Genomic DNA, 12,163 nt, shown 5'->3' on the forward strand with positions numbered 1-12,163 from the left:
TTCAACCTTTACCCTTTTCTGGAGTTGGATTCTTTCTCAGTCCTATGCAGCACACTTCTAGATGGGGCCTTTAAAGCGCGGAACAGAATAGAGCTCCCCCGTGTGGTACAGCTATGTAATCTCAGGGATCAAACAGCCAACCAACAGCACTGTGAACAACCGAATGCCTGGACTTGATCTGAAGCAGATAACCTTGAGAACTTCATAACATAGAATGAATAGAAGTCAATAAAGAAAAATCAGAAGAACCATTTTAAGCTCGTTTGCCATCCAGCTACCCACTGCTTCTCATTATATTCCCCACGTGTAACTGCTGTCCAATATCTTCCTTTATTAAGCCCATAAAGGACTTTACAAGTTGTTTGTATACTTCTGCTCGCATTTACAGCTTAGTCCAGTATGAAAAAACTATGTAACCATTTGTAACCTTACAGCAAGGCTGCTTCTTTCTTAAAAAGAAATGACAATTTGAAAGCAGAAGTGTACTATGACAAAGAAAAATGTTGATTTGCTTTGTATAGAACTATTTTCATGTATGCAGAATGATTGACATGAATAACTTTACCTTAGATCTCACAATTTTTCATAAACCAACTCTTCTGACAGCCACTTATGTACAACATCCCAACGGTGGAAAAGAAATAAAATGGAAATTTACTTAACTTCAGTGTATCTTAAGTAAAAGTCAGACTTTGTTCAAGAAAACATACAAATAAAGCCGCCCATGTTTATTCCAGGCGGTTCAACACCTTCAACATGCCTTACTACAGCTGACAGAGAGGTAATACAACAGAGGAGATGGGTCTGGATTTGTAACAGATAGCATATTCACTCTGTTTCAAGGTAAACTCACTATGCCCCACAGGAAGCCTTTATAAATCCACATCTGCTCTTCACAAAAAAGGATTTTTCTGTTGAATTGTCAGTTTCTTTACCCACTATTTCACACATATTACTTTGTGTATCATTTAACCATAGGAAATAAATCAGAGGACACAAAATGCAGACCAAAGCTATTTTGAAACCTCCTCCTTTCTTTGACAGAAGTGGGTTTGCATCATGATCGTCTCTGAAACAACCTGGGGAAAAAAACCAAACAAAAAACCAAACAGAAATAATCCCAGAAGCTGTGAATGCTGGTGAGTATATTGAGAAAATACTCTTTCTACCAACTAAAACAAATGCAAAACATTTGAGCTCAAGTATAACAAATAGCACTCCTGTCCTGTACCTTCATATTAGCCTAATAGTCGCAACATTTATAACTAAACCTAGCACAAATTAGTTTTAACCTTCTTTTGAACTTTGCAGGGTCAGTTCTTCAACAGCATCCAGAATTCTGAGATGCCATATGATTGAACATTTAGCAATGAAAAGGTAACTGTTTATTAATTGTTGCTCTGAATTTTCTACGAAAGCTGCCAATTTGGAAAAGAAAAGTAGATTATACATATGTACTAATTCTCCTCATCCTCTATCGCAGTGCTTTAAGTGGGATTTTCTGCCTGTACTGATCAAATACGTCAGAACTTCAGATGTACTTTTAAGAATTACAAGCAGGATCGGTTTAATCAAGATTACCTTGGTTGCTTTAGCACACCCATTTAGATATGATGCAAGTGTTAAAGATTAGAGAAAAGGTTATTAAATATATAACCTCTCATAAAACCATATATTGTCGATTCCCTTTTCAATAATTGGATTCCAGTGGTTCTTACATATGTAGGGGGAAAACAGCACCAATGCTTAATTGGGCACAGTTTCAAGTACACATTTATAACATAGATGAAAACATAAAATAGATCAGATGGCCTCAATTGATCCTCTCATAAGTTAAGCCTTTGATATTCTAAACAAATTTTCTGTTATTGGTTTTGCTTTCTCTACATTAGATAGAAAACAATAATTTTTTGAAAACAGTAAAAAAAATTCCTTGGCTAAGCTTTTAAAAAAGTATTAATTTTTCCTGAGTTAAGTCTTGGAGATAGGATCCAATGTTTCGACCTCTTAAGCTAGAACAAATCAATCCTGTTTCATTCCCCTCCACTGTATGTACTCTTAAGTTCTTTTAAGTAAGCGTTAAATCTCAAGATGCATGTTTCCTTGGAATTCATTATCTATCTGGAAGCAGAAATCTTTCTGATCCCTTGTTATTCACTTTAGAACACTCCAGCTTTTTCATCACTTTTAAGTTGCTACGTGCTGATGCGGTAGAAGAAAGAAAGCAGGAGGATGAATAAAAACTAGCTTGAAAAGAAGGTCTGGAAGACAAAAAAAATGAATGAATCTTAATGATGTATATTAACTTGAGAACTGTAACCTCTCTGCCTCTTGATTCTGCGTTGAAAAAGTATTTTATCTGGAAATATAACCAGGATTTTCCTGAAACACATCTTTTATTCTAGAACTGTACTTCCTAATGACAGTATTTTCAAATGTCACTTTTTTTCAGATACTAAGAACGTCCAACTTTCACATCCTCCAGCACAACTTGAGGCCATTCCCTCTAGTCCTATTGTAGCTACATGAAAGAAGAGGCTGACCCCCACCTCACCTCAACCTCCCTTCAGGTAGATGTAGAGAGATAAATTCACCCATCTGCCTCCTCTTTTCCAGATTAAACATTCAAAACTCCATCAGCCTCTCCTCATTTGGTTTGTGCTCCAGACCCCTCAGCTTTGTTGCCCTTCTCTAAACACGCTCAAGGGCCTCAGCATCTTTCTTGCTGTGAGGGGCCCAACACTGAACACGGTACCTGAGGTGCAGCCTCACCAGAGCTGAGTACAGAGGGATAATCCCTTTCCTGCTCCTGCTGGCAACACCGTTTCATGCAGAAATGGAGGTGACAGTGCATTTCAAACTGCCTCAAAAACAAAACAGGCTTTCCCAAACATGACAACTCAGAACACTCAAAGTGAATTATTTTTCCATAACAAGCTAGAAGGAACTCCCAAGTGTTACAGATGACAAGAGTGTTAATGCCATTAACATTCTTTCAGCACTCGTAGTCAGTGTGCAAATGCTGCTCAGTCACTCAAAAAAGTTTCACAGACAAATCCAGATGCTGGAATTCTGATTCAATGTATTTGTTTCTTCCCTAGTGGCCTATTATAAGAGATTCTGTAATAGTGCTTCCTACAAGCCTATCATCAGTTAAAGCTTAGTGAACATGAAATATTTTCTAACATCCTCGGTGCATAAAAGACCCACACACATTTAAAATACGCTGTTCCCCAGATGATTTCATTACCACTGAAGTACATCAAGTAACCAACCAATAAATCTCACAGTCAGTGGCAGAGCGATAGTCATCATTACACAGAACAAGGAGTATGAATTCAAGTTGAATGAGAATCCTTTCAAGTGAGCTTTTTTTATTTCAAGTGAGAGGACTGCCTAAATAAGGCTCATTTTGGAAAAGTAAAATTAGTTGCCAAATCAATGCTATTCTAATTAATAAGTTAATAAACTCGAAGTAGGGTTTAAAAGCAGCTATTTTGGATCATTTATGGCTCCCTAAAGTTTTAAATTCTTTTATGAGCTATTTTTAAAAAACTCTTTATATAAATACACCAAATTAAAAAAACAAACAAACAACCATAAGTAGTTATTATTGTGGTAGTCAAAAGATTGAAACAAAACTAGGCATAGTAATATATTTTACTACAGTAAATGATGCAACTGATAAAACAGAGTTAAGTAATTATTAATATGTCACTTAAGGAGGTATGTCAGACTTAAAAAAGAAAAACAACAGGAAATTCTATAAAAATATATAAAACTCAGATCTCTGGTTCTTTCAATTCAGGCAGCTACTGCAAAAAAGTAGAAATCAGCCTGTCAAGCAGCACAACCACCATATCCTAACATCCTTATAAACTCTGCATATAGCTACTGTAACACCAGAATAAAGTTCAGAGTTTAGGATTTATCCTAAATTTTAGTCAAAAACACTAAAACAAAATCAAGGGATGAAAGCCATTTATTTCTTATTTTTTAAGTAGTTTTTAATTACTCCTAAACGTTTGACTCAGATTTCTCAGTACTGAATGAAGCTGGATTAACTTTAAAGAAAACTCTCACGTATACTTCAAGTAAAGTATCATTCCAGACCTCAGAAGGGTAATGGGAAAGTTCTCTGAAGGCAATTATTACAACAAAGATTTGAATGATATTTTCTATTGAAATTTTTACTTCAATAGGATACCAAGAAATACTTCACACTGAAGAAAATCTTATTCATAATTATGGGTAAACAGCCTTTCTTTATTGGCAGGAAAAGAGAAACTATTACAATCGTGGCACATTCCTGTATTCCAGGACCATGCTGGGAGATGATTTATGTTCCAGCACGTTGCGATTTTCCTGAGAAACTCAAAGCAGTTAAAGTGATGTTCAAGCCTGACATCCTCAACTTCCTAATCTCACTACATGCTATCAAAAGCAATTCTTCAACAAGCTGACAGAAACAGAAAAAGCACATATTGATGACTAAAAGGTCACTTCTTCTCCCTCCTAATTCCTCTTAAATTCCTAATTTATCCCTTATACAACAATAAAATAAAATATGAGAGTGAGGAAACGTTTAAAACCAAGCGCCAAGTAGGAACAAATTTCATCATTTTTCAGAACCGGAGATGACTTTCTGAAAAAGAAAAATTTGTCAGGTCATCTTTTAATTATGAAACATAAATCCTCGGGAGGAATCAGTTCATTTCTTAGTCTTATCTACTTGGTCAAGCCACCAAATTGATGATAAAAGCTGTCAGAGATCTAGTGCCTATTATAACTACCAGGAGCTGGTAATCTAGTTCTGACATCAACATATGCACAGTGAAGCAAAGCTGCCTTCTTAACAGACTTTCCACAATTAATTTCCAAATATTTTTAGGATCCACATATTCACTTCCATTTCTAAAAGCATATGTTATGTCCATATGTGTATTAAACTGTCTTGAGCACTCAGACAATTTCTTTATGACGTTCAGGTGAAGAGGAGCAGAATAGAAAGTGACTTTTTCCCCACTCAAAACACTTGAGCTTTGCAAATAATTTTTTCTAAGTATGGCAAACATACAAGCAGCAGAATGACCAATGATAAAGCACTTGCTTAACACAACAGAAATATGTGTACGACCTGTAATAGAGCTGTAACTGTCTATTCTGACATTTTTCTCTCCACTAGGATAAAAGCACAGAAGAAGAGAACTAAAACTTACTTTTGAATGTTGTAAATACTTTACCAGATAATTAGAACTCTGAAATCAGGAATAAAGACACGCCAAAAGGATATGCTCATCTTCTCTACAAACTTATCGTGCTCATCTTCTGTTTTAGGGAAATTCTTAATGTCATTTTCTAGACGTTGAATCTGTTTGTTCATTGAATCAAGGTTGCTCTTTAGAGTTTTGTCTGAAACTAAGAAAAATAGTTAATAAGTTAAAAGATTCCAAGTTATGGTTAGAAAGAAAGTATCAGAAGAGGAAACAACAACAGTATAAATTGTCTTCAGAAGAATTAGTCCATCAAACAGATGCAAATGTTTCTTAAATACTGCTTATAAAAAACCTCTACTGTTCATCTATTGCAGTACACCACAGAACCATACTTCATGTGGAAATGTCACCACTTTATTATACAATTAGTTCGAATGATGGAAATCTATCCAAAATTAGTGGTAAAAAAACCCTAATATTTCATTCTTTTAAATCTAATTCAAAGATTAGAAAGTTGCTAAGGTTCAAAGAGATTTTACCTTATTAATGAATGTACTTGCTTAAACCATTACCTTATTAATGCATGTACTTGGTTACAGAAATGATTTAAGAACCTGATGTTGAAGGCATCAAATATTTTTCTTTTATTGAAATTAAACTGATTTCTATAAACAACAGTCTGTGAAACCCTCTGTTCACACCAAAGGTGGGTTTTAATAACTAAAAATCATTAAAACCACTGACAATTAAAAAAAAAAACAAACAACTCATAGTATAGCACCAAAACCTAAATAAAGGCAACACCAGGAAAAACAGTGCTTTGTAATATGCTATTCTACAATAAACCGCTATTGGTATGCTTTATATTAAACAACAAGTAATTGATAAATCATTACGAGAGAAATCTCCATTGAAAGTCAGAACAGTTTTGAAGGCGAAACAATACAATAGCAGAGAAATTCAAGAATACTCCAGAACTACTCATGCGGAGTCTCTGCTGAGTAGTCCTTGTTCAAATCTTAATATTAAAGCAAAATGAACTCAGAACAGGAAATATGAGGCAAATGGGAAAAAAAAAATGAAAAGAAAAAGACCCACCTCCATCACCCTTTCCCTCCTGATAATCTTTATCAACTGAAAAGCAACTGATTTAGAGTATTAAAAATAAAACTCTTTCAGAAAACACGAATTTCACAGCAATGTGCCAATTTCACAAACATAATCGGAGGTGACCACTGAAAACAGTGTGTCCAGAAGCATTCTTCTGGCGACACGGATCTCCTCCAGAACACTCCCAAAACTGACGTTACTTTGACAGTAATTTGATTCAAAATGTTTTTCAAGTGCTAAATGGTCAGACACAGATCTTATAAATTCAGTATCTAAGAGATGAGTCACCTGAAGCATCACTTCCTGGCAAAGGTGTAAGGTAAAGTTAGTTTGCAAGTCAGGCAAAGGCATGAAATGACTGAACTTCTGCATTCTATTCCTTTCAATCCATTTTGGGCATGCTAAGTTCTGCTCTATTTATTACAAATACCCACATTTTCCACTATCGCTATTAGCCTGTAGCCCAACTTTGCCTGGCTTGTCTGTATGATGTGATATTGATATATGTATATTGTAACTCGTTGTCCAGCAGCTACGGCACATGATATATCACGGCCCATGTGTGCAGAAATCACAGAGAGCAAGGAATGCAAAGCAAGACACCAAAAAAAAGCTGCTAATACAACCTGGGTTTAATCACCACTGCAGCTATTAAGGAAACTCACTAGACAAAGCACTGAACAATTTGATCTAACAGATTCCCCTATGGGCTCTCAACTTCTGGCAGGAGTTTGGTCTTTCCAAGTTAATCAAGAGCAAGACATGCCCCCCCTTTTTTTCTTCCCCTCCTCTCTTTTGTATTGATAAATGTGCAAATTCAAGAATGGATGAAGAGAAAGAAATAAATTGGTACTCTGTTAGAACTTTCACACTACAACTCCTCAATAACGGTTGGTATTAAGGAATTATTTGAGAAGCCACATAAAGTGGCCTTCAAACTTTAATTAGTTTAACTACAGAAATTCTTTAATGCTTTAATTTCTTTAATAAGTAATAGTCCATAGAATAATCTAGTCGATTCTCTAGTTTTGCCCCCAATAATTACTTTGAGGAGCAGAACCTGCCATATTAGATAGTTTTGTTTAAACTAGAAATGAAAATGTATTTTTAAAATGTAGCTTCAAAGTCTAAACTACCATGACTTTGCATAACACATATTTTAAGATAACTGCCAAATAAATCCTGAAAACCCTATGGGAAATGTAGCCTATGTTCTAGCAGAGTGCAAGCCAATCCTAAATACCACCGAATCTCTAACAGAATCCTTTCCAGAAATTGCACCTTGGAACTACTACACAAAATCAATCTGTGAAATTTTTTTGTGCTTCTCCATCTTCTTCACTGACATCTTGTCAATGAAGATGACTACTTCTGTTGAAAAGCTTTTAATTAGACGATGCCTAAGCGACCATCAATATAGTAATGCTATGTGCAAATACAGGAGCATCTTGGGGGGGAAAAATCGAGCCCTCCAGTACCTTCCAACCAGAAAAATACATTGAGAGATTTTCTGACATTTCATTATTGCAGTTTATGTGAATGAAAAGAATGACAGAAGTCACTATGCAGCGTAAGGCTGACTTTTGATTGTGATGCAAAGCGCCAGCCTTCAGATTCTATTATGGAGAGAACAGTCACAGATGCAGGCATTAAATTTATCATGCCAGAAGGCATTGTCTGTTTCATATCCACTAACATGCCAGATTGGGCCAAATCTGTTTCAGCAATTTACACTGTGCAAGGTAAAAAAAATACCGCAGATTTCTTTGTAAAGACTGTTTCTTCTACTGCAACAGACTATAAAGCTTCCCCTTGACAGAAAAATGACTAGTACTTATGAGTACGTTTCAGATTGCTATATTTTAAAACAACAATGACACAGAACGTTTTAAAATGTTTTTCCTCACTCTAAATTTAAGACAAGATATAACTGAAATCTCTTTTAGACTTTCAAAAATTCTATTTTCATAGACTATGTAAAGTATATAAATATTTGCAATCCATGAGCTCCTGATTGCTGATGTCCTTTCTAGTGATGTCTCAATTGGCAGAACCATGTTAGCAAACTATAGAAAGCTATTTCATATGTCTACATGAAAAAGAAATTTGTGCTCCTGTTACTAGTACTACACAGATATAACTCACCTACCCCAAGGCCTCTTTCACTTGATTTTGACCAGAATTCTCTGGCTTAATTTTTTGTTTTCCTTGTTAATTTAAATCAATACTTTCTTTTTCTTTTTCCCCACATGGTATACCTTGGTTTCAAAGAATTATATCTGCCATGTACTTGGAGAGTAAAGTCCCTGTCAGAAGCTGTTTGCTATCTGTACCAAATTCACTCTTAGATTCTGCCCTTCACTTGAAGTTTGGTTGTTTTCAAGAGTTCTACACAACTGCTGAGCTAACCCTCAAAAAGATGAAGTATCAACACTTTGTTGCTTTTTTGTTTTGTCTGAATGGTCCAGATTTTTCAACAACAAACAACAAATTTTACTGTACATGCAGGAAAATAACACATGGAAATGTACTTATGAAGTTCGCCAATTTAACTGTAAAAAAAGTATGACAAAGAATGGCAGTGTTGGCTTAAATGCAGCTGGTATGTGAACCTGGATTTGATGCAACAAATCAAAGTTACAGAATGGCTTGAGTTGGAAGGGAGCCATCCAGTTCTAACCCCTTGCAGCTGGCTGGTTGCTACTCATCACATCAGACCACCAGGGCCACATTCAACCTGGCCTTGACCACCTCCAGTGGAATGTTTGACATAATAGTTACATTTCAAAGAAAACTAAAATCCTATGTTCAATTTCGACCAAAGTAAATTCAAACTTTAATTGCAATTTAGACTACACAATAATTGTTGAAAGTTTATGACAGACATTATTTCAAACTTAAGAAAATTTAATCTTATCATGCAGCTAGGCAACCAGTGTGCTAAGAAGCTCAGCACATTATATATAAAGCTGTCCAATAGCAAATGAAGTTTCCTAACATATTCATTGGACGATACTGCTGACTGACCGAGAATGTAAGTAGCATTGTTGACTTGGTAGTATAATTGAACTGTACTTCTCACATGCAATCTATGAACATTTAAAAGCATATTTATTTTTCTCTATTGAAATAAAAATCAGGTATTAAGATGAGAAACATATTGTGCTTATACACACACACAGGTGTTTACACTCAAGCAACCAGGCACTAAAGACCTAACAGTAAACTAATCATTATGATTACACTGTTTACGCAATTTCTGATATGTGAATCTCTTCCCTGCATTGTATTATTCCCACAATCTATTTACAAAGAAGAGAGGTGACTATATTACAGGTTTTCCCCCCTCACTTTTTCTTAATAAAGATCAGAACAGGAAAAATCCACGTGGATTATCAATGCTTACATGTTACATAATCCTGCAATCCAAAATGAAATGTTGCAATTATTTCATGTCAAACAACTATTACCTCTGGGTGCTTGCCTTTATCTACTTGCTTACCTTTACTTGCACTCTCAACATGCTGCAGTTCATCTGTGAATTTTAAGATATCTCGATAATTCTCCTCACACACTTCTGCCAGAAAATGCAGTAAGGTTGTCTTCTGATCTGTTGATTTAGTATCTATAATCTATGAAGTGAACACGGGAGGAAAGAACAGGACAAAAATTACTATTTTTTTAATGTTTTTTTTATAACTGCTAGATTCATTATATTTAAATTCATTAGCGAAAAGTTAAGTACATCAGTAGCCTGTACATTTTGAACAGCAAACTTCTGCACGTCTTCATTGTAGGAGTACAAAAGGAACCTAACCCCACTCTGCGTGGTTTTTTTCTTGGCTTAGTTTCTTAAACCTGAAGACAGCATGCAAATTTGAGATTTTGGCAATGGCAGTTCAGAACGCTGTAATAAAAGAATAAAAAGCCCTGACCAGAGATTAAATAGTACAGAGTTTAGTTCATCCCTTCAATGCCCTCAATGCCAGATTTCTGACCTGCTGAATGGTTGGATACGGACCTAAGGTATTCGCTCTGTTACCAGTCATGGTAAAGGAACTTCTTGCAAATCCACACTTTTTACTGAAGCAATAAATAAATAAATAAATGTAGAGAACAAAACTTAATCATAATTTATGAATTCAAACTTGCCTGGAATTTCTGATCAATTTAAATGCACCCTACTGGAATTCCAAATGAAAACAGTCAAGCAAAGGTAACCCTAACTGCCACTAAACTGAATTCACTAAGTTGACCTCTATTTAGGAAAAGTTGCATGAGAACGATGTACATTATGAAGGTAACTGCCTGTTTTCAGTCTCCTCTCAAGCGGATAGACAACTTCTAGCAGTCTCAGATAAACAAGCGCTCTTGATGATGATATGATTGTGCTCTCCATTATCCTAAGGGCATTACCTGCTAGAATCAACCTAGGGCTTTTAAAGTGAATTTAAGACCAAGTTCAGCTTATCCATTTTCATGCAGATATAAAGAACGAATGTATGAACTGATTGAAGAATCAGTGGAAGCAGATTATCTGTTATTTAAAGTTAATAGAGACTGTAGGTGCATGGAAGAGCGAGCTAAGCGTACTTCTTACATAGAAGGACTACTGCAACTGCATTCATAAAGACCTTTAAACCAAACATTATTAACTCATCTACCACAGTTCTTATACAAAAACAAGCTACAACATACACAACAAATGAAATCAAGGATTTATTTAAGAAGTATACATAAATGTGTATAAAAATCTCTTATTTGTTTTCTCATTCTGTAAATCACTAGAAGTTCTAATTCCATAATCCTCATGACAGGCTTGCCATTGATGTTCAATTTAATACAGGCCTTTCAGCTTTAAGGATTACCCTGTTAAGAATAAATGAGCACAGTCCAAAAACAGGCTTTTAAAAATATCAGGTATTTAGGCAATTAAGAATGCAATCTAAATCATACTGAATCGGTGATTAAGGATTAAACAATGCTCAGTAACAGTATGTAGTTAAAAGGTTTTAATACGTTACGTATATGAAGGGTTTTCCAACTTAAAAAAAAAGACAGATTTAGCGTCTCAACATCTGTATGGTAGAAAGAAATTGCATTTCAATTTTTCTGTGAACAACAACTATGGGATTTGCATTCTTTCATCTCTGTGACGACATTAAGTGAATGAAACATTTTTTCCCCTAAGGGGACAAAATTGTTTTACCTGCAGATTACAAAATAAACGTGCATTGTCACCAATGATAACATTTGAGAGTTAATATTTACATTTGCTAAGTTATTTAAAACATTTAGTAATCATTCAGAACTTAAGCAGTGCCAATCCATATTGCCCTTGTAAAATTTTAGCAATGCATGATTAGAGCTATACCAATTTAGTTTATTTAAGGAGACACTAACATAGGTATCAAATAAAAGCTAGATTTTGATTCTATGGCCTTTATGGGAGAGAAGAAGGAAATTACAGATTTGGTTAAAGGAGTCTGTAGATCAATGTAGGTTTTAAGGAGCAGCTTCCTGCTGGATGTCAAAGCATGAATCTGAGTACTCAGTACTATGAGATCCATTGTTTGAGAAGGGGTTAAGAACAGTAATACACTGAACTTCATACTTGCAAGCACAGCCACTCAAATCGCATAATGGTTTCTAGGTCTGCAGCTCAATAATAACATCAATGTAATAAAATTTCCCTTTTCATTTAGTACTTTGATAAAGCATTTCAAATGTGTAAACCACATCACAACCAGGTTCAAGTTTTTTTTGTGTTCAGGCAAATCTTTCTTTCAATCAAATTTCTATCTAGCCTGAATTCACAGGCAAGTAAGGGTTCCTGT

The 12,163-nt window shown here is 35.2% G+C and overlaps 1 protein-coding gene across 5 annotated transcripts in view; it reads right to left on the minus strand.

Moving 5' to 3' along the window:
- Positions 1-12,163, minus strand: part of DIAPH2 (diaphanous related formin 2) — a 137,212-nt gene that overhangs the window by 54,757 nt on the left and 70,292 nt on the right. For 4 of the 5 annotated variants that reach the window (XM_072334023.1, XM_072334022.1, XM_072334020.1 and 1 more), the window contains 2 exons: positions 9,829-9,958; positions 5,294-5,418 (listed from right to left, as the gene is read on the minus strand). In XM_072334023.1, coding sequence (XP_072190124.1) covers positions 5,294-5,418; positions 9,829-9,958 — 255 coding nt within the window. The remainder of the gene's footprint in view (positions 1-5,293; positions 5,419-9,828; positions 9,959-12,163) is intronic. The other variant, XM_072334021.1, reaches the window with a different exon arrangement.

This window comes from Excalfactoria chinensis, chromosome 4 (genome assembly GCF_039878825.1).
Source record: "Excalfactoria chinensis isolate bCotChi1 chromosome 4, bCotChi1.hap2, whole genome shotgun sequence".
In the NCBI taxonomy this organism is placed as follows: domain Eukaryota; kingdom Metazoa; phylum Chordata; class Aves; order Galliformes; family Phasianidae; genus Excalfactoria; species Excalfactoria chinensis.